At 39.3% G+C, this 23,776-nt stretch overlaps 1 protein-coding gene across 1 annotated transcript in view; it reads right to left on the bottom strand.

Annotated features, from left to right (window-relative positions):
- The window catches only part of UBAP2 (ubiquitin associated protein 2), a 148,735-nt gene that overhangs the window by 108,171 nt on the left and 16,788 nt on the right, over positions 1 to 23,776 (bottom strand). The window contains exons 2-6 of the mRNA XM_062514000.1: positions 18,348 to 18,487; positions 14,322 to 14,399; positions 12,627 to 12,737; positions 8,662 to 8,815; positions 6,890 to 6,967 (exon numbers count right to left, since the gene is read on the bottom strand). Coding sequence (XP_062369984.1) covers positions 6,890 to 6,967; positions 8,662 to 8,815; positions 12,627 to 12,737; positions 14,322 to 14,399; positions 18,348 to 18,446 — 520 coding nt within the window. The 5' untranslated portion in view covers positions 18,447 to 18,487. The remainder of the gene's footprint in view (positions 1 to 6,889; positions 6,968 to 8,661; positions 8,816 to 12,626; positions 12,738 to 14,321; positions 14,400 to 18,347; positions 18,488 to 23,776) is intronic.

Genomic DNA, 23,776 nt, shown 5'->3' with positions numbered 1-23,776 from the left:
AGGAAACAGTGTTTGTTCACTTCTGGATCAGCTCTCCAAACCAGTTCTCACCTTGATAAATGCCAGAAAACCTTTACACCAAGCCACCAAAAAACCCTGCTGTCTACAGTGACCATGTTGCCTGCTTCTTTTTTTTGATAAAGTTAGTTTACCTGTCACCTATCATCTCATACTTTCCAAGTACCTTAACCTAGCTTCCATGATGACCTGCTCCAGAATCTTGCCAGACACAGATGTGAATTCCAGACGTCTAGTTCCCCAGGTCTGCCTTCATTCCCTTTTTAAAATGGAGGTTATGCTTCTCCTTTTTCCATCTGTGGAAACTCAAATGTGATGGATGGTGGCTTAGCCACTTCCTCTTCCAGTTCCCTGGGGACTCACAGATGTATCTTGTCAGGCCCCACGGACAGATGCACCTGCAGATTTCTCAAGGAGTCTCAAAAGTGATCCTCTCCTACAGTGGATGATTATTCATTCTCCCAAAGGCCCTTGCCTTTACCTTCTGTAATTCATATAGCTGGAAATTGTGTGGGAAGAGGCCAAGGCAAAAATGTCATTAAGTACCTCTGACTTCCCCATGTCCCAGTTATCCAGGTCTCATGTTTTCTAACAGAGAGGGCCCACATTTTCCTTTGCCTTCTTTTATCACCAATATTTTTATCTACAATACAACTTTAGCATTCCCAAACAGAACCCTGTCTGCTCAGACAACCTCACCATTCCCTTCCTCCCAGGCTGCATTTATTTGCTTCCTCTTTCTCTGGGCTTTCTTTTTGTGTTTGAATTTGTCCAGGACCTCCTTTTCATCCATGCAGTTGGGGTAGTTTTGTCTTTCTTTTGGTTGGGATGCATTGCTCCCAAGTTTGGATGAAGGAATCCTTAAATACTAACAAGCTTTCCTGGGCCCCTCTACCCTCTGGGGCTCTATCCCATGGCACTCTACCAAGCAGATCCTTGAAGAGGCCAAAGTCTGCTCTCCTGAAGGCCATGGCAATGAGCTTGTTGGGTGTCCTCAATGCTGCCCAAAGATACCAGACTCCACCATTTCACGGTCACTGCAGCCCGGCTGCCCTTGACCTTCACATTCCTCACCAGCCCCACAAGTCAGTTTGCTTCCTAGGCTGCAAGCACACATTGCCAGCTCCTGACAGCTTTTCATCTGTAAGAAGTCCCAGGTCCTTCTCTGCAGGGCTCCTCTCCAGGAGTTCTTCCTCCCAAGTCTGTATTTATGTCTGGGATTGCCCTGACCTGAGTGCAGCATCTTGACCTTAAAGGTTTGGTTAAACCTCATGAGATTCCCATGGGCTCCCTCCTCAAGCTTATCCAGGCCCCTTCAGATGAGATCCCATCCTTCAGGTGTGTCAACTGCACTTCTCAGCTTAATATCACCTGAAAATTTGCTGAGAGTACACTCAATTTCACTATGTCAGTGATGAAGATATTAAAGAGCACTGGTTCCAAGACCCTGAGGTCTTCAAGACCCAAGAGCACTGGTTCCAAGAGCCCTGAGGGAGACCACCTGTCACCAGCCTCCATATGGACAGAGCCATTGATCACAACTAACTGGATGCATCCATCCAGTCAATTCTTTGTCCACCAAATAGTTCGCTTTGCAAATCCCTCTCTCTCTAATGTAGAGATAAGGATGCTGTGTGTGTCCATGTCTAAGGCCTTATGGAAGTCTAGATAGATGATGCCAGCCTTTCCTTGTTGACTGTTGTGATCACTCCATCACAGAAGGACACTGGATTGGTCAGGCATAACTTGCCCTTCATGAAGTCATGATGACCAAAGATGCTCATCCTCTTCCCTGACAGAGGGAAGCCATCAATTCCCACAAGACCAGGTTTCTCAAAGTGTGTCCCCTGGTCAAAGAAATCAAATCTCCTGCTGTGGCACAAGGCCTATAACCACCTGAAGATGCTCCAAATACAACTGGCCCTTTCAACCCCCTTTGTTTTTGACTGGGAGGATGGATAAAAAAACTATCTGCAAAAACTACCTGCTCCAGAATGCCTTATGGTCACACCCAGGGCTCTGTAATCCCCCTTGATGCCATTCAGACTGCTCCTGGCTGTACACTGGTGGCCACATGAAACAAGAGCAGGAAGTAACAGTAAGTGGACTGCAAGAAGCCTGGTAGTCTCAGAGACATCCCTGATAAGAGCCCCCTGGTAAGCAGCACACCTCCCTCAAAAGCACAACATGTCACCAAATGGGGGCCTCTGTGCCTCTCAGAGGAGTTTCCTACTACTGTTACCTGCTGCCTTACTTCTCCTGAATGAATTATCGAAAGGTTAATACTTACACCCAACCGAGGCAGAAAGCAAGTTTTTCTGTTTTCACCAAAACCCACTAGGAGTTCCAAACACTCATCACAAAATAAATTCTCCACTCTGGTACCACCTATGCACGGCAAGAATTGCTCTCCACATTCACAATACTTCTACCCCCAAAGCAAATGCACACTTCATGGCAGCATGAGAAAGGTGTGTAGAAGCACAAGTCAGATGGGACTTGTCCATTAAATTAATAACCTATTCTGCAGAAAATCAAGTCTGCTGAGCTTGTAAACTTAAATCTGCACTGCAACACAGGTGCTTTATTTCAAAACTCAGATTTTTCACTCAGGGTTAAAACTAGAGGAAGTTACTTCAAGGTTAAGAATGGCCTGAAGCAGAGGTGGGAGAAAAGGAAAAGGAAATGCAGACTGGAAGGGCAGGCAACACTAAGTTTTTTGCTCTGACTAGACAGTAACTGAATTGCTCTGACCTCTGCTCTGGCAGTGCAGAACCAGACATCCTCCCAGCAGAACCAAGCCTATAAGCCTTAAGAGGTAAAGAGGCTTAGTACAGAAACCTTGTATTCTAGGTACTCCATACTACAAAAACAAACACCAAAGTTGGATTTAATAATTCAGATTTTTTTCGTCTTTTTTAGTCACTATAAAGCTAAAAGTAATTTGTCGGTTTTATACACTGCATTTACTCTAAAAAGCATTTTTACAAGTCATGATGAAAACTTTCAACTCTAAAATTATACTTAAAATAGGTGACTTGCTACAACTAAACCATGATAATCTAAAAAAAATATGTACAATGTCAGAGTTTCTTAACTAATGCAGAATGAGCCACAGCAAAACTAAACAAACTTCAAATTTTGAATTCCAGAAGGTCTGCTCCACATTCATGTTTTAGAAAAAAGCATCCTCTTTAGTTCTGCCAAACAAAATCCAAGCTATACCCTGTGCCAACTGAGCTAAGCTTTTAAACCAAGGGAATGTTTATACATGCAGTTCTGGATACAGAAACTCAATTTGTTCAAGGACAGCACACTTATGTTAAAAACTATGAAAAGAGATAAAGAATACAAACTGGACTATGAACAGATATCTATGAAAAGGGTAAGCTGTTTTACTTTCCTACAGAGCCAGCAGACAAAACAAAAGTTGGAAATGAAACACAGCATTTTTTCCTTTCATTTTTATATCTATTTTGTAGAAAAAAAATTCCCAGCAGATCCCACATTTATGGCATGCTCATGTTGCTTCAGAATAATGAAGTAAAGAGATAAACAGAAGTGCAAGCAACAAATCTATCTTGTCTTTGCAAACCAGCAGAATTACTATATGTGAGTCTGTAAAAATTTCTATGCTCAATCAAATCCAAAAGCCCACCTGCGTGTTATTCCTTTATAAGCCATGGTCAATTAAATATCTAGGGAAGAGCACACGAACTGAAACCAAAGTGCAGTTTCTCTGGATGCTTTTCTGGTCTTTGACCATTTGTGGCTTTGACTTCCTTGGTCAAAGATAAATTACACAACAAAATCTTTAGTGGTTTTTCTTTTTCTTGCCTGTGGTTCTTTTCAAGGATGAAACTGCCAAGTCTTTTTATGTGTACATTTTCTGCACCACATGATCTTACTGAAAGGAGTTCCTCAGGTTCACTACATGCATGAAGAACCAACTCTAAGTTCAACTTGAAGCTGTAACCTGCTCATCTCATTTAATATTCTCTCTTTTGTACACTTGCTTGGCATGATCAATTGATGCCCCCACAGAAGTTTAAGAGATCTCTACCACACACCAACTCAGTCCTCTCTTGCAAGAAGAAAAATACTAGACTACTTGCTCCTCACACCCCAGTACTGCAGACTTCCCAGTACCTTCAAAAGCCTTTTTTAGCTCTACACCCTTTTTTCTCTGCATCCTTTTCAATATGAAGTAGAGGAACTGGGAGAATCAGACCAGCAATTAAAATTGAAGATGCAAGAACACTAAAACCCAGCAGCATAAAAACAACCTGTGTTTGTAAAGTTCTTCGATTTGTATACTGTAGCTGATTAAAACAAAAATGAGAAAATGTTTCTATAGCTGACAATCCTAAAGACATGCCCATCTGCCTCCATAATTTCTTCAGGAGACTGCACTCTAGACAGTTGCAAGTCCTTGCTATACTGACAAACACAACCCCTTTGATGCAAATACTGCTCATCACCATCACAGTATTTCTTACACTTAAATTAAGCTCATGCAAGAAATTTGGATCTGAAAAGAACCACAGATGAGAAGTCATTCTTAAAACAAGATATTCCCTGACTTCAATATAAACTTTACACTGTTGGTTTAACAAGCAAAGATTTAGCTGAGAGCAATTAGAGCTGTGTCCTGTTACAAATGCTGTGATACATCTTTGCATTCTGTTCATCAGTCAATAACTTCCATGTGCTTCAACTCCCTAATGCCTGCATACCAGCACACAGTGGTGATTTCTCTCTTGTTACCTACTACCCTATAATGATATGAGGAACCTGACACAGTCATTAACGCAAGATCTACTGCCAGATAAAGCTAGTGCCTTACACAGAGAATATAAAATACTTAATATCAGGGCTTTTCCCCCTCAGCAAACAGCACACTACTACCTCTGTGTCAATCCCATTTTTGCTACTTTCAGTTGCTTATCATTTCTTAAAATAACATTTTTGTACAGTGAAGCAGTAATACATATGATGGCCCAGCAAATCTCCTAGAAGGCAGCCAGTAATATAACTCCTGCCTGAGAAGGTAGCTTAAAATAGAAAGACAGTGTGTTGCTCAGATAATTAGCTGACCTCTTATTTCATATCCAGTGCCTAGATTTACACACACACACACACATACACTGCTTGAAGTAAATCTAAAACTGGGTTCTGTGGTGATTACCAGCATTCTGTTTACTTTCAGCTCAAGTATGTTATCTCTCATTTGACTGTTCTGTGTAACAGAAAAGAAAGACTACAAAATGAAATGGCAGGAAGCTTATTATTATTTTTACTAATATCCAAAGAAAGAAAGTCACATATCCCTAAAATTATAAGAATGGCACAGATTTCTAAAACTCCCTGCAGATTTCAAGGGTTTGCACTATAAAATTAATCAGGTATTTCCTGCCATACACACAATTATAATATAATGATCCTGTAGCTGGCTAACAGGTTTACCACAGATACTTCATTAACATATTTTGCTCACATTACAGTCTAAAATATTTGATAGAGATATATAGTGACCAGAAACTCTTTGAAGTTTCTATTTCCTCAGTTAGACAAGTCAGTTTGGTCTGATGATGAAATTTGAGATATAAGATATTCATCCAGAAAATTACAGTTTTGACAACAAAAGCAGTGTACAGTTTGTAAGGTTAAATTAAAAATACACTGCATTTTAAACTAATCTCTAAGTTTCACTGAAACATTTTCTAAAAGTTCTACTTTTATACTTTCATTTGAATATAAAGGATTATTTTATAAAATTATTAACTGCAAGAGTTATATTCTAGCTACTGAAAGTGTAAACTATTAACATACCAATAATTGTAACTGTGAACTATACCACACATTGCCCTGCAGAGGTACTTCTCTGCACACGCCATTGGTTTTTTGCTGCTTCACTGGCACTCCTGCACACAAACCTTTGGAATTTACTTCTTTGCATCTTTGCACACCTTCAAGATGCAGATCTGGAGACAATGAAGTTGGATGCGCCTCTCTTTGAGTGCCTTGTTACCCAACATTCCCAAAAGAAAGAAGTCCTTTGAAGGCAGAATTTTTCTTGAGTCAGACATTACTTACTAACTACATTAGTTCTGCTATATATTTTGTCAATTTAACTTATTTAATACCCTCATCCACCTATAATCTGCACCATACATGGGTTACTCATTTTCATTCCTCCGACTTTAAGAAAAAACAAGCCTCTTTTTACCCAGCCAGTGAAAATCCAAATTGAATACACATTACTTGATTCCACATCCAATACATTATCCCACCTCTTCCAAAGGACAGGACTGGAGCTGTACCTAAGACTCCATCATATTCCTTCTCCACAGTTCTCACCAACACTTCCATGCCAAATTCCTTTTCATAGCAAAAAGTCTCTAAGGTGGCTTGCTCCTTCTCTGGTTGGCTAACAAATGCAGAAGGCAAGCCTGACAACCAGGGCCATCCCATAGAAAAGGTACAAGTATACATCAAATCCTTCCCCAAGAGCCATGCAGATGGAATCTTCTGCTCTCCTGCTGCAAAGGTACATTCTAAGGAACCCTGCGCACACTCCCACTCATAGGAGGCTAGCATGAGTCAGTCTGGGAAAACAGCTCTCCATAGGTAGTGCACAGCAGCCTGCCACACAGGAAACTACCACAGAAGTGATCTCTGTAAATTTTTTTTTAAAGTTGTCCCAAGACCAAGAAATAATAAAGGGTAAGGGAGTGGGATGTACAAGTACAAAGTGGCTGAAGTGTGTATGGAATGAAAGGATAAACAAAAAATGCTTAAGAAGAAGTATTTAAAGAAACAAATGGGACATGCAAGCAGTGCCAGTCCCACACCAATGCTACCATCTCACCTCTCCCACGGCCACGTTTCCCACGGTCTGAAGGCCTCTCTCCTTGATTGTTGTCCACTCCATTCTCTTCAGCTCTAACTGTGGAGAGAAGACATCTTAAGAGAAGCTTTAGAGACTCATACCTGAGACAATACAGCCATTTGCTTAACATGAACCCCTTAAAACAAAAGGCAAAATTTTCAAGTGAACTGGTCAACAGATCTCAATTACCCCTCTTCTTTGAGGCCTGACAAAAGCAAGTTATGTTTCCTTTGTACTGGACAACTACGAAGCAAAATATATGAAGGAGAAGTCCCACAGGAGACAAACCTCTACAAGTGTCATGTTTTGCAGCCTACACTGTTTAATAAGATAGGAAATACAGCTGCCTCATTCTGTGCTTCCTAGACAATACACTGGTTGACAACAATGAAAAAATAAAAGATAACCAGTAACATCGACTCTTCTCCTGTCTGTCCATACTGCATCCCTGTACAAGCACGGAAACAGATTTCTCCTCTGTATTTAAACCAGAGGGATGATGACTGAGTGAAGGTATGGCAAGAGAAAAGCTCTGCAACCTAATTGTTTTGTGGAAAACTCCAGACAAGGTGCTTTGAAATGGCAGGCTACTTAAAAGAGAAAAAAAAAAGAACAAAACTGTCCTCTTGAAACACTCACTGCTGAGACTTTGTACTGCATTTCTCCTAATGGCAACAATAAAACCAACAATGCTTGGACATAAAGGTGGAAAGAAAATACCAAGGTTTGGTAACTATCTGAAATACCACTAATTCCAGTTTACAAAAAGAGACAAACAGCATCTTTCTCCGGTACAAAAAAATATTGCCCTTTGCTTTTATTTTGATGGATCTAATTTATACTTTTCTAAGTCTAGCTCCATGTTTTATTAACATTTTTTCATCTTGACTTTACCCTACAAAAATTCACAACATCTATACTGGCACAATAGTTGAATATCTTCCAATTATGAATAAGATGAGTTGGCTAATACTGTAAATATTTTCCTGCTTATAAGTGGAAAGCTAAACATATTGTACCCATTCTGATTTCTTTTCTCATCTATCAGCATGGCAAACGGCCATTACAGACAATCCACACAGCTTTTGAGAATGCTGACAAAACATGGCTAAAAAAGCAACATGTATCTGATCATGATCTATTGTGACTCTATTTAACGTGGAAACATCAGTTTGCTCTTATACAATATATTATTGCAACTGTAGCAAAGCCTTAAATGTTTCAACTAACAATGAACTTTCTCTGTTGCAGAAACTCACCTTTGGTTGATTTATGTGAGAAATATATTTAGAGATTAATAATCATCCCAGTGTTTTCATTCCCCCTATGAGAAGATGAGAACATCTTCAGGTTCTCCCACTCATAAAAGGAGATGGAGTCAAAGCTGGATAATTTTTTCATTAAAAGAAACAAAAAAGTGTATCAGCTGTGCAGTGACATACTTTCTCTCCAGTCTTACAAAGAGTCAATTCTAAAACTTACATGAAGAACAGCTATTTGTACAAGATCAATTAATCAAACAAGAACAGAGACTTGTATTAAATTGAGTGTCTTTGAACAAGTACAAACCATCCCAAAACCAAGTCACATAGGCAGATCAAGCATACCTGTGGCACAAACAAGTTATGATCCCTTCCATGCTGAGCTATAGTGGGACAGACTTTGTTCCATTAAGCACTCTATCTTAGCTCAATTAGTTCCAGCTGCAAGAAAAGTATTTCAATCTTTAAAAAATTAATTTGTATACATACACTCTCGTCCACGGCTGCCTCCTCTTCCCCGTCTGTTGGAACTTCCCCGTCCACGACTCACTTCTCTGTCCCCTCGTTTCTCTCTGTTCTCTTTGTTTTCTGAACCTTCCTTTCCAAGGCTTTTCTTCTTTCCCCCTACAGTCTCCCAGGAAGTCTATTTGGGTAGAATAGAATTAGATACAAAAGTTAAAAAGGACAAGACATCTCTCAATGCACACTTTCCACCCCACACCCTTCCAGTTCACGGAAAAAACCCAAACATATGTCATATATGCAAACTACACTGATATAAATGGAAACACAGGCTGTATTTTTGCAAAGAGATGAGAATGGAAGGCTTTTTAAAGTCTGATTGTCTTAGGGAATATGTGAATCCCAACTATTTCTGTCTATAATGGACTCTAGTTTAAGAAAGACTGGATACTATCATAACACAGAACATCTGCAAAGCAAGCAACAGTTTTCCTCTCAAATATATACATAAATCTAGCAAGGGAGCATGAACAAAGCTATCTTTCTCTCCAAGGGAAATGAAAAAAAAAAAAGCCCCTTGTAAGTATCACTGAACAAAAGATGGATGAGAATAAGAATCTGGCCTAAGGGGGGGAAAGAAAAACCAAAGGGGAAGAAAGGAAGAAACCCAAGCAGAAAAGAAAAGCTTTCATCCAGGCATACTAGAATTTAAGCCTCAAAAGACAGAATGGCTAAACAACAGCTTGAAAAAACTGATGATTATAAGCCAGACCCTCAACTCTTAACAGCTATAGACCATCAAACATAGCAAAATACAGGAAAAGCTATGTCTAAATAAGACATGGGATCAAGGTCCAAATAACACGCTTCTGTTTTAATATTAAACTCAATCTTTAAAATAAATTCAAGGATGTTATCAGCTCCACAAGAGTATCTGTAGGAGTTCAAAATAAAATTACTAAAACACAGGCCAATAGCTCAGCAAGTCATATATTATGCAATTGCCTGGTTAGTCTATTAAGCCATAGCTGCAAAGCACGTAAGAAGAAAAGGTATTATTTGCAAACCAGTAAGATGGCAGAGAGGTTTACATGTATGTCCCTATTCCTAGGAGCTTACAGCTCAGGTAAAATATTTAATATCAGAATATTTGCACACACAAATAGTTGTGAAGCACTGAAGTATGACATCTGACAGGCACCTGCATCAAACAAAAAGGGTTGTCTATCAGTAATTTAAAGTCCTGTCTTATCTCTTAATTGCACCAACAGCAACTCAGCAGCCCTGTGGAGCCAGGCCATGACCAGCTAGTTCAAGCTGCCTAGAAAGCCAGTGCTATGAAGAAAGCAGGTAACAAAGCAGTTCACAAACTCAGTGTTACAGAGTCTCCTTGGAGAGAATAAGAGCAAAGAGAATGGTTACTCTCATTTTCTGGCATGGCACACCAAGAAGGCTGAAATCACTTTTCAATTCCACCTCCAGTACAGAAGACTAAACCAACTTTGGCAAAGCCTGGCCAGTGCTGATCAGACGTACAAAACCAAACAGATTCACCACCACCACCACCACCTCACCTGTGAGGCAGAAAGCTGCTTCCCCCAGTAAAAATCAGGTAGCTTCACCTACCACAGCCAGCGTAACTGCACTTTAACATTCCTAGTGTTTCACACACCTCACAGGAGGAAAAATGCCTGACGACTGAAAAGCCAAGTCTGTAGAGTTCAGAATGCACTAATTCACTAATGGGCTTGGTGCCAAAACATCTTTGACCATTTCAGGAAACACCCAGAACTGGATAAGGTTGCAAAGCTGAAGAGGAAGCAGCCTCTCCTGAGTGACATTTAAAATAACTTAGGAAGGATCAGTAAAAAGATGACTATGAAAACATCAGATCCATGCTTTCCCAGAATACAGTTTTGAGGGAAGTCTTGAGAAGTCATACATGTTCTTTACAATAGAGGATGGTACTACCTCTGAGCGTGGGGATCCACCACAAACCGTTGAAGCTGCGTCTCTTTTTAAGGGAGATAACTGATTACAGTTTCAGCTGACAGTGCCTGAGGCAACCCAAATGACAGTAGTGGGCCTGACCTTTGAAAATCTGTGACAGAATAATTCTTGTTGGCCTGTTCTTAAATGGAAAGAATAAAAATCTTAAAGGTCTCTTTTGTTCTATCTTCAAAGGTTTAGTAAGTAAAAACACAGCTGAGCATAAAATGGTTTTAAGAAGTCTCAAGCAAAAAAACACGTCCTTCTATACTCATCCACAAGTCTCTAGTTACCCCAAGCCAGGCTGCTACAACTGCTGAAAAAATAAAAAGTCTTTAGAGAGACTAAGTCACACAGAGCTTGTAGATCACATCTTTAAACCCCTAAAGCAAACAAAAAAAAGACTAAGACAAAACTAGCCAAACACCAAATAAACTATAAATACACACTTTAGCTATCACTCCTTGCTCTCCTAAGTCCCTCAGTTGAATGGACAGATTTTTCAAATGAAGTTTAAAAAAAACTTCACGTGCATCAAAGCAGAGTGAGACTAGAAAAAGAGATTCAGAAATCTGCATTCAGAATTTGTAGTACCTCAGCTTACAGCTTCACGTCAAATCCATGGTTAAACTGTTCTCAAGTATAATGGCCTTACAATAAATCCTTCCAAATGGAGGCCCACAAACTTTCAAAAAGAATACATTTCCTCACACCCATCAATTAATACTCCTTCCTCCTTGACTCCTTCAAGTTCTCTGTATTTGTTTCTAAGTTGCATTTTGTCTACAGAGAGCAGTGGGTTAAGAAGGACTTGCCAAAAGAGCAGAATATATCGGTATCACTTGTAGTTGATAAGCGAGTTGAGAAAGCCTCTTCCATGTCATGATCAGTTACAACAAATTGCTAATGTAAGAAAGGATTTAAAATTCTCTATCAACCAGAAAACTACTTTGAACTAAAAAATGGCAAACACAAGTATGAGAGAACACAGCACATTACCAAGACAGATCAAGAGAAGGTGAAAAGCTCTCTTGTACTCCCAGCTTGTCCATATCATATACTTCTGTGTTTAGCAGACCTCAATTCTGATAAAAAATGAAAAGGGGATAGCAAAGAAAGTCCCCTCTGTCAGAACAGTGTGTACCCCAGATTTAGGGTGTGTGAGAGGTTAGTTTCTTCATTAACAATAAGCCAGAGTACACATCCTGAGAAATCACAGGAAATACTGAGTGTTCAGCATCAAGAAAGGAAATCCAGGTTACTTTTCCAACTTGAATCTAATTTAAGGACAAATTGTAAGAAATCCCTCCAACAAAAACTTCAACTGCAATAAAACATATTTTCTTAGTATCTCTTGGGATAAAAAATTTCACTGTGCAACTTTTTAAGCAACCTTACTTGTTGTATACACATAGCTTAGTCTTCTCTTCCTGTTCTTCAATTAAGTCATGCAAATGAGCAACACATTTAAATGAGCAACAGTTAAAGGAGCAACTATTGCTGCATCCTTTCCAGCCATAAGTAGCATTATCAATGCAACTTGCAGATGCAGACACCACCTCCATCTTCAACACCAGCAACCCACACCTACAGAACTTGCATAACTTAAAATATCTGCCTGCCCTTACATTCACAAGGATTGTCCTTTGTGATGGTCTCAGACCTCAGGGTTGTGAAGGGTCTACACTACAAAACCTGCAGCAAGAAAGAGGCCTGTGTCTGAAGGAGCACTTAGTTCTGCAAAAGAGTTAAAACTGCTGTACATAAATGTAAGCATCAGAACTCTGCAAAAGTCCAGCTGAACACCCACATCTTCCAGATTCAGCCTTCTCCAAGGTATGCACACAGTAGAGAAGCTGCTCCAGTTTCCATTTCCTCCAAAACAAACTGGATGGAGACACAGAAATTGAAAGCTTCCAAAACATGACTTTCACAGTGTCCTGCTAGAAGCTGAAAAACACAGCAAACAGAAGGAGTAGTTAAACATGGAAGTAAAACCTTACCGTGTCTGAACTTCCTTCCAGCAGTATGTTGATTGCTCTGTTCACATCCCCATTACAATCATGTAGTGCCACTATGCATTCATCCTGGTTCTTCCCCGTCACTTCCATAAGCTGGCAGCAAAAGTTAGAGATGTTAAAATACCTAAATTACCATCATAAGAAAGTAAGAGCCACTATGACCACAAATTACAACCACCAAGTGCATAACTACCATGTCAAAGTAAACTAATATCCTGAATAAAGTCATCTCAATTTTACAGATCTATTTAGGATTCAGACGAGAGAGGAAGAAGTACAAATTAATTGGTAATCAAGGAAGCATTCTTTCATACATTTTTTGTTCTGTATGCTTGCAGCAAATGCTGCCACATACAGCAATATATGAGTGTAAAGATGTAAAGAACCACAACTGTTTCATTATCATCCTATCTCCTCCACCAAATTTGCCCCTCTTTATCCCAGTGTAAGAAAAGATATATAGCAAGACATGGCAGAGAACATATGCACCCAGAAAGCCATCCCGACTAAGAAATACATTATATTTCAGAAAGACTAGCTAGCTCCCTTGATCCATTTCAGCATAAGGCCACACCAGAATCAGAAGCTGATTAAGGAGTCCTAGCTCTGAATTATACTCCTTTAACTCATGGTGTATATCCTGAAGAGTATGGGACAGAAAAAAAATCTGTCACAGGGCATTCTGCAACTTCATCCAAACAACAAAATCTACATGAGCTAGAAACACATATGTAGAAGGTAAAACATATTCTAAGCAAAACATAATTCATCTCCTTCCCACCAGCACAGCTGTAAGCACTACTGATGAGGGTCCTTCGGCTTCAGAAAGTACAAGATTTCAGTTTCGGCACAGCAACAGAATTAGTTTGTAACAAGAACAACTAAAACATTTAATAATGCTTCAGAGGAAGTTTTAGAGATTAAAAGAAACCAAGAAATCCAATCCTTTGCTGCACTGATGCATTCAAGCTAATTCTTCCCTCCTGGGTGTACTCCTAGGCTCTTCCTGAGTTGTGATGCACTCCCTAGGATAAAATGACCAATAGCCACAACAGAACAGAAACACATATTGTCAGGACTGATTGAATTAATGATCTCAGCTGTAATTAGGTAAAGAAAGCTTGATTATCTAGCACCCAACACTCACCATGGTAGAAGAAAAGGTGTGAGATTTCATTTATACACTGTAATTCTACCATTTTAATGTATACATAGATCTGTGAGGTCAGATTATTTATTTTTTTTAAATAACACCTTGATTCACCTTTAAGCTACCATTAGACTTTTACTTTTCCTGAAAAACTTCCAAGATATTAACAAACTCAGTTTACACAGGTGACATTTTTCTCACTTGTGGACAAGCTGAATGCATTCTTTATTCTGACAATCATTAATCATCAGGAAAATACTAGAGATACACTGAGAAGATACATCAGCACAAACGAGTTTTGGCTTAAGGGTTTGTTACAAATGCACTGATATAATTATACAGCCAGAGCTGTACTACCATGAAATTTCTAGTAAACAGACTTTGCAGAGCACCCTTTTCTAGTTAAACTTACATCCTTCTGAAGAAAGTTTATCTAATCCAGAAACAGATTCGCTAGCTCCAAAATGTAAGCCAGTTCTAGAGCATTGTATTGTGGGGCAAAAACCCTTGTACCGTAAGAAACATACTTGTTTCACTTTATCTTCAAAATCTGCATCATTCTTATCGTAGATCATCTGAGCAAGGCGAATCTGTTCTGCTGTTGCCTGAAAAAAAGAGAATATCCAATAAAGTACACGAAAAGTAACTATATTTTTAGAAGTATACCCTAGTATCCATGCTTTTTTCCAACACGTTCTCAAAAAGAACATGTACAACAAGCACAGAGATGCTGTGGGGAAGGGATCAATATCTTTGCTATTCCTATTTATAGTTTTCAATGTTATTTGGGATAGAAGTAATTTCAACACATTCTAATCTATTTGAAAGACAGTTAAAGGTCACCACACTGATAAGGCCACCATATAATAAATAGAAGGTCCAGAGAAGACTGCATTTTAACATTAATGCTTTTAATTTTGTTTAGGATATACTACTCCAGAGTTGAGAGTTATATTGTAACAAACCAGCAATAGTATCTCTAAATTACCTACATCTCTGATGATCCCTCCTCACATCACCTTCCAGAGCTCTCCCAACAACAACCTGACTGTAGTTTTATAATCACTTTAAACAGACTTGAGTCATGTCTCAAGACTTCACTCACAAACAGCTGCGCTGTCTTTTTGTTTGGTTTTTTTGTTTGTTTGTTTGGGTTTTTTGTTGTTTTGTTTTTTTGTTGTTGTTGTTTTTTTTACAAGCAAATACTGGTCTCTGAAAACTGATAAAGGACCTTGCTATTGATGAAGTACCTGGTGCTTCTGCAATGTTTCTGGATAAAATGCATACTGGTAACTTGCACAAAAGAGAAACTGAAAGAGATGCAGTCAAGTATGATAAATCCAAACACACTATGGCAGGGCCTGAGAGAAAAACAACTGTAACACTGATGTCACATCACACACATCACTCTTCATAGTGTGGCATCTGCAGCCTATGAACTGCACTCCCAAGAAAATACCAAAGAACAGTGTGCACTACAAAATCCTGGACCTCATTTGACTTTTGCTCAAAGAGAAGAGGCTGCTGTTGCATATAGAGCAAGCTGATACTGAAGAGAGCTACAGCCCTTGATGCAGCTGCTGCAGAGGCTCTTCTTTATCAACTGGGACCAGCTCATCTACCAGAATTTTTAATGGAAAGGATTCACCCTGGGCAGCTGGCCAAATCGCACCTTTTGCCATCCACTTCACAGGATACACACGTGAAATTCTGTGCCTCACAAGGTCAGACCTAATCAGGGTCAGACTGTTTGGCTTTTGGAGTTTATCACAAACGCAAGCTCTAGAGGAGATCACCAAGCATAAATGCTGAGACAAGTCTAAGAATTACTCCAACTTACACCACCAGCTGTTTATTTGCTGAAAAGTTACTGCAGCTGTGCCAGTTCCTTGAAGGAAGTGACATCTGTGCTCTGAGACAACACTCCCAGAGAATCAGCGTTTGTAACACAGTTACATACTCCGAGTTACTTCACATTTTCAGTGCCTGGTATGTCACTCCAATGGGTAATAGGGGGAGGGCCTGCTCCGCAACTCCCCAGTTCCACCTGCCACAGCAGCCTCCCTGTCACAGTGTGGTGCTCTGACCAGAGGAACTTCCTCTTGGTGACTGCTGAGAGCTCAGCAGACAGCAGAACCAAAATGTCTGCTGGTTTCAGGAACTTAAGTCTTGTTGATCCATCTTCTAACTCTGATGACAGCCTCCACAGGCACACTGCAACTTTTAAGCAAGTGAAGAGATTTTCTTTGAAGATACCCAGAGCAAAAACATCCAGACAATACATATCTTACAAAAGTCCAGAATCCACTCAGATTTATTTTCTCTGTAAACAAATATATTCTTCAAGCCCTTGTTAGAAGGCATACTAATTTTGAAAAAAATTACAAATGTGTGACAGCATCTTCAGTTTTCCCATGTAAAGCAAAGAGCTTAGAAACTTGTAGATGCAATATCACTCATATTTATGCCAGTGGATTGCACCCAGATTGAACTGAAGATTCAGAAGGAAAAAAGCCAACAACAAAAAACACAAGATAACTACACAAACATCAGTGTCACAAAAAGCTCTGGCCTTTTCTCCAGCAAGAGGTGGTTCTTTATTTTTAAGGCATCATTGTTAGAAAAGATGCTGTAGTACCCTAACCAAGAGTATAATTAGATTTTAATTGTGACTAAGAAAGTAGTAATATTTTAAGACAGCCTGGACTTCACTCAACCTTACAAGACATATTACCTTTTCAGTATAAGTGGAAGAAATTTTAAAGTAAAAACTTCAAACTACCAGAAAACAGAAGTGTGCAATACATAAGGCTAAGTGACAGTAATAGACATAGATCTTACAATTAAATGGCACATTTATGATCCAGAAGCAGTGCAAAAGAAACACTATGTAATTTGTTAAATAATTCAAATGATGATCAATATAATATGACAGTGGTATCTCCACTTGGGAAAATGACACTACTCTATATCCAGAAAAATGAATCGATGGGGTTTAAACAGGTAAATCCACAGACTTCTGCTGATCTGCAAAGACTGACTAAGCAGAAAGGTCCATCTGATATCTCAGCACTAAAATATATGGTGAATTAAAACAACTGCTGTGTATGAAATAACCAGTTTTTCCACTGAAGTAATCAAAGCAGTATCTATTAAGCAACAGGTAGAATAAATGGACAAAATGTAGAAAGAGGTCTTAATGCCTAAAATCAATGAATCCCATAGCTTGGAAAAGTCCTCCAGTGAGACACCATGACCATATTCACCATATTTTTTTTCCCTTTTAACAGCAGGAATTACCCGTGCTCCAACTTGTGCCACTGGCTCCCTGAGAAGAGCTGGTTTCTACCTTTCCAATACCCTTTCATAGGGTACCTGAACGGAATACACACTTGCCTTGTCTTATTGGGGCTGAACAAACCCAGATCCCTGAGCCACCCCTCATTCGTCCTGTGTTTCAGCCTAACAACCATCCTTGCAGCTTTTCACTGGACTTGCTCCCATTTGCCTGTGTCTGCCTTATGCCAGCGAACACAACCAGGTAAAGCACTCCAGTGCTGTCTTGCAAAATGTTGGAAAAGGGGAAGCCACCACTTCCACCAGGCTGCTCACTACACTCCTGAAGACTTTTTTTTTATTATTTTTTAAAATAATACCAAATTCAACTCATCTGTCGAGAGTAATTTTCTAAATCCACACATGAGCATGAATCACCACTATGCCAAGTACTACAACTCAAGGAGATGACAAGGGTTTGAAGTCACATGATTAATACTGTGTAAAACACACCAAGAGGGTGTGGTCTTCATATTGAAGACCAGGCTAAAAAACAAAAGAAGGCAGTATTTCCCTGTAGAGCACCTCTAGATTAATAAACGCTCTGCCAGCAAAGAACTGAGAGAGTTTTGAATGGAGACAAATTTTGAGATGTATCTTTTAAGAGAACACTGAGTTGCAGGAAGCAGAAACATTCTGCACTCTTTGTAACCCAGACTAGCACAGAACCACTGCTGCCAAGAGTCAGTGGCAGTAGGGTGAAACTTAATTTCCATCTAACATACACTGAATATTTTAGTCTGCTAGTGGATGACCATTTCACTTCCTGGGGTCACTGCACAAGAAGTTCAGTGTTTTGTAACTTGCAGAGACACTGAGCCATGCTGTAGAACACAACATGCATCTAATGAAGCTTCTCCTGCCCATTCAAATTTCTCTCTCGACCAGAAATCTTCTAGCATCAGGAGGCTGGAAGTGAGAAGAGCTGAGATCTGAAGATTGTGAGGTCACAGGACAGAAATCTTGACACAGGCACAGAATTCCTCACTGATAGAAGATATTGCTGAAGACCACAAAACTCCTTTAGAGACAACACAGGAATAACTTAACACTGTCCTGCATTACTAAATAATTAAAGCAAGTAATCAAGCACAATCTTCCAAAACTAACAATGTATTTTCATCACATCTTTTTTCAGTTTGTATTGATTCAGGGAAGAAACTTGTATCATTACATTCTCGATTTCAAGTCAAAGAAGTTGGTACAGTAGCACATACCTGTACTACTTGTTTCTGTGGTTGTGTTGGCTGTGTCGCTGAAATTTGCATTTTGTCCCGAGTGCCCCGGGTACGTTCACTGCCCACCGAAGTCATCATATACAGTATATACAAAACAATGTATGTACAAAATACAAAATCTGAAAGAAAAAAAAAAGACCATGAGTTAAGGTGGATACTGACTCAATAACCAAATAACATAAGTGCAGTAGTTTTAACTCCTGCCTTTACTAGTGGTTCAAAGACTCTTGAGAAAGCAGCTTTAATATTGTTTTTGGATTTACCACAGTTTTTTACACTAAAGGGAGAAATGCAGTGGATAGAAAGCCTTTTCATCAGCTGCTTGGGATCTGTGTCAATTCGTACTTCTAAATCTCACCGCTTTTTCCAGTTATTTAACATAAGCCTTTTCTATTGGCTACTCTGATGAAGTTTTAGCTCCATCTGCATCACTCAAACTTCTTTAGCACCTGCTGTCTAGTTTTGATGCCTGCAATTTAACTGCTCTCACACACACATAGAACACTACACAAACATTACACAAAAATAGTATTCGTGAGCTAGATAGTTCCTCTTTTCCCTACTATCAAAACTGCTTTTCCTGCACATACATGGAGGTCCTGGGCAATCCCAACTCTACTTCTCATGTCTCATTTGTAAGAGAAATTATGATGAATATGTTTAAATCCAGCCTCTATATCCAGTACTCATACTTACAGAAACAATTTATAAAACTACCTATTACCCTGCTTTAAACACACTGTGGCTGTATGGCAACAGAGAAACCCTAAAGAAACCCTAAATCCCACACATACATCATTGTTATCCCATCTGTGGCTCTCAGCTTTCTTTTTTTTCCCATTCATTTGTGTTCTCTAGTATCAAAATTACTTGGAAACAAGATATTATTATTTCCCCTCTTTGTACAGCATTTCACACAGGACTATGGTAACTGGAAACAGATCTTTCAAATGGTTAGAATACTCATGTTCAACTGCCTGGTTTCTATCCCCATAAGGCTAGAAAGTAAAACTTTCTAGCAAATTTGTGGAAGTAAGGACAACTTGCAAGAGGTGTACCTGGGCAGAAGGAGATGTGCAAACAAGCAGCAAAGTGCTTTTACTTCAGTCTCATACAAGCGAGCCTCAGCACAAAATTTGCTAGGGCAACAGCTGGCTAGCACCAAGCTCAGCGTACAATAACCACAGAATCACACAATAAGCTCAGCTGGAAGGGAACCATCAGGATCATCAAGTCTGATTCCTGGCCCAGCACAGGACCATTCCCAAAAGTCACACCATGTGTCCGAGACTGTTGTCCAAACACTTATTGTGCTCTGTCAGGCTTGGTGCTGTGACCACCTCTCTGGAGAGCCTGTTCTAGTGCCCAACCTTGTTCACACAGGAGGTGGTTTCTAACACCCAAAGAAAAACACTCATGACACAGCTTCAAGCTATTCCCTCAGGTCTTGTCACTGGTCACCAAAAAGATCAGTGCCTGCCTCTCTGCCACCATCTTCTTCCCCTTACAAGGAAGTTGTAGATGCAATGAAGTCTCCACTCAGTCTCCTTTTTCTTCAGGAAGATGAGTACACACTGCAATCCCATGGACTGGGACCTATTCAACACCCAGCTGAATCACTGGTAGTCACAAGCAAAGCGCATTCAACAATTAAAGCTGCAATGAGATGCCTAAATGCCAATTGATGCTCTGGAACCTCATGTACAATCAAAAGGACAATTAACTACATTATCAACTAAATATCTTCTTTACTTTAGAAGTATATTCTTGTTGATTGAAAATGAAATCTGACATTGAATTTATGTACGTTTCAGCTAAAGTATTCAATAATGCTTTAATGTCTGAGAGGAAAGTATCTTTCCATAAGAAATAGACTTTACCAGGAAATTACTGCAGTTATAAGCTGAATTGGAATACTGTGTTCCTGCAACTTTTTGAACGTACTGAACAAAGCCAATCTAGCTCACAGACCCTTAAAGTAGTCTAAGTGCATTGCGTTCTAAGGTCCAGAATACCCAGACCTTCAGAGCACTGTGTCTGACAAAAAGACCAGACACAGCCAATACAAAAAGTTACCTGAGCTACTGGCACCATGTTCTATGGAATATAGAGCAAAATATAAAGTAGATGTGGAGATGCTCTGGGCAGCAAAATCAACATTTATCATTAACTATCTACTTATGGCCATTCACTGATATGTTAAAGAAGTATGGACATTTTCAGTTGAGTCTGCAGTAGTATTACTTCAGCAATTTGTGTTAAAATCTGTTTGATAAGCTTAGCTGACTGGACTGACAACATCCAAAGACTTCAGCTTATATTGACCAATAATGACCTCTAAGTTAGCTTTTCATTTGGTTGGTATTTTTTGTTTGTTTCTTTTTTCAAGGATCAGACTGCTTACCACAATTTGAACCTAGCTCAATGAGCAATGTAAAAATCCCTGAATATAGCATACAAGAGAACACCAGCTTCTCTGAAAGACAAGCTCATAGTTTTAAGTGTGGTTGTATTGAAACAGTTCATTGTGACTTAAGATTTATTGAGAACATGTAACTCCATTTGGTCTCAATTTGTTAATACTTTATGAATTAACATATTTATTATGGTACCTAAGAAGTTTGATATTTCTGTCAGTGCAATTTTCCCTGACATCACCAAAGCCACTGAAAATACAGTGATTCATATTTTCAACAGGACAGCAGGCCACTTATATTTAAGAGTTTTCTGTGTGTTTGCAAAGCACATGCTGAACTACACCCTACATTTTGGCAGCCAGGCAACCTATGGTTCCTCAAGCAAATTATGTCTCTTCTCCTTTTCCTAGAATGTGTCTGTGCCACCACTGCTTGTGCCACATTTGTTCTTCAGGATGAAAGGGTATTTTAAGAAAAAAGTCAGGCACACAAATGGCTGAAACACTCCTGGGAAATGAAATGGCACAGAAAGATCAGGCTGCTGTGGGAACAGAGCTCAAACAATCTCAACAGCGTAACAGGGTTTTAGAGGAGATCTTCATCCTTCTGATTGTGCGGTACATAAGCAGCACAGTTTGGCAGGTTGGAACCAAAAAAAAAAGAAAAAAAAAGCCCAGCAAAGGCACAAGCAGCAGTAGGGATTTGTACTTGCCTCAGGCGAGTGTGGAACCCCACACTCATTTTGACAGTCTCCAACAAGCCAGTAAGGACACATTACAATCAACCAGACATAACCTAGTCTTCTTAAAAGCACAACTAGCAACCCGATAAAAAGAGAACTTTCAAAATACTGTTGTTTTACTTCTTCTTAAGTTGGCTCCCACTGTCTACCGGCAGTGTCCAGACACAGCAGCTGGAAGGCTGTGCTCCATTTCAGACACTGCACTGAGCAGGGACACTGGGCTGTTGCTTCACACCCAACCACACCTACTGTAGAGTAAGGAAGCAACAGGCTGCAGGGAGCCACTGCCTACAAATTATCACAGTGACAACAGTTTTGAGTGTAAGTGGGATATTATTGATTAATTAAATGGGGCTGAACAAGAATATTTCCTCACTCACAAAGCAGCTTCTTATTCTCTCCAACGTCTTATATTCATCAAGTCTGTTTGGCAGGCTGCTGCCACAGTAATGAGCAGGGTATCACAAACTGATGAACTTAATTTTAACTGCAGATCAAATGAGGAAATAAGATTTGAGACTTTTGGGAGGAAGAAAACTCTTAATTAAAATCTGTTTAATAAAGTTTTAAAATATATTCAGGCAAGCAGATGCTTCAGTTTCCATGTCAGGATCTGGTGCAGTGAGTAAGTCCCTGACCAGCAGTTAATACCTGATTACCTGACTTTGCAGACACTGTAATTCTAATAGGCAACCAAAACAGCTGTATTTGAAGAAATATATAAAACATTAAATGAAACAAGTACTAGTTTCATCACTTCCTTTACATTAGCACAGAGCACTAGTGAAAAAACAGGATAACATATTTCAAAAAAAGAGAGGGCTTCCCAAAACTCTTGTGTAAAGAAGTAGCTGTATTCTCTCATGACAATAATGATGCACAAGATGCCTGTAATCTTTTTTCTTTTTTCACTGATGTAACCTAGTACCCACAGACCAAGGTTGTCTTTACTAATCTAAAAACAAATAAAAAGAAAAACCCAAACAAAACTAAAATTTAAAAAAGGTCTTTATCATTAGTTAGGACTTTATTTTCTTTAATTCCTTTAAAAAGGGAAAGCAACAGAACAATCTAAGATGAAAGCCATCCCAACAATCTTAGATGAAAGCCATCCCAACTCTCAGTCTTTTGTTTATTTTAGTTTTCTGTCTGTACAGCAGGTTTTAGTCCAATGACCTACATCGTAACTGCAGCTCCAATGCGTAAAGATTATTCTAGCTTAGAAAAGCAGTTAGAAAATATTATACTTCAACCCTCCCTAAAACTACCACATTCCCCATGACCAGAGTCATCACCCCTTGTCTTATTCAACATATTTAGTTGCATTTCTGCTTTGGATTTTAAAAGGAAAAGAGAAAGGCAAATAAAGATTAATTGAACACATATCAACAAAAAGGTTTTTAAAGCTATTATAATGTTTTCTGTGATCTGTTGCTCAATCTTCCTTCAGCAAGAACTCTAAGATCTTTAGACTCAATGAAGTCAGAAAACGTACAGATACAGAGAATAAAAATTGACTTGACATGACTGCAAGCCCCCAAGACACAGGAAATCTAATACTGAACTCCCAGGAACAGACCACAACAAGAGCAGCTGACTTTCAAGATTCCCCTAGAAGTTAAATATTCACTCCCATAAGTTGAAAAAAAAATCTGTAGTTTCAATTCCTTTCCTGAGGCAGTCTCAAGAAAGTTGCTTTCTTGATTCTTGAAGAAGGAGCTGTGATCAACCACGGAAAGACCTCTGTGAACACCTAAAAATGTGATTTTTTTAATATTCAAGATACAAAGCTACCACTCAAAGATTTCTCACAATTATAGGGTTGGGAAAAGACTGCAGGACACACCCTCAGGAGGGCATAACTTCTGTATGTGTACAGTGAGCTCAGATTTTACTTCTTCAGCTGCAGAATTATATGAGTACGAGGAAAAAGAACCATGAAAAAAATTATGTCTGCACACCATCGATGTAATGCATTTCCCCCAAGTGCTCTTGTCCAAAGCATCTCACCATCTTTATTGCTGATTGAAACAGGAAGAGTTTGCAAGAGTCAGATGTTCCTCAGGAGCTATGCTGATGTCTCAGTGTCTGTATTGCCCCCAGCAACTACACTGAATGTGAGCTTATAGATCCTGGGAGAATTATGTCTCATCTTACAGTCTTCTATGGTAAATAGGAAAAATATTGACCTGCATCACTGGCAGAACACCAAAGGAGAGAGAAACTTTACTACCTGGTATGCTCTCATG

The sequence above is a fragment of the Cinclus cinclus genome, chromosome Z (assembly GCF_963662255.1).
Source record: "Cinclus cinclus chromosome Z, bCinCin1.1, whole genome shotgun sequence".
In the NCBI taxonomy this organism is placed as follows: Eukaryota; Metazoa; Chordata; class Aves; order Passeriformes; family Cinclidae; genus Cinclus; species Cinclus cinclus.
This window is presented reverse-complemented; position numbering and strand designations above follow the sequence as displayed.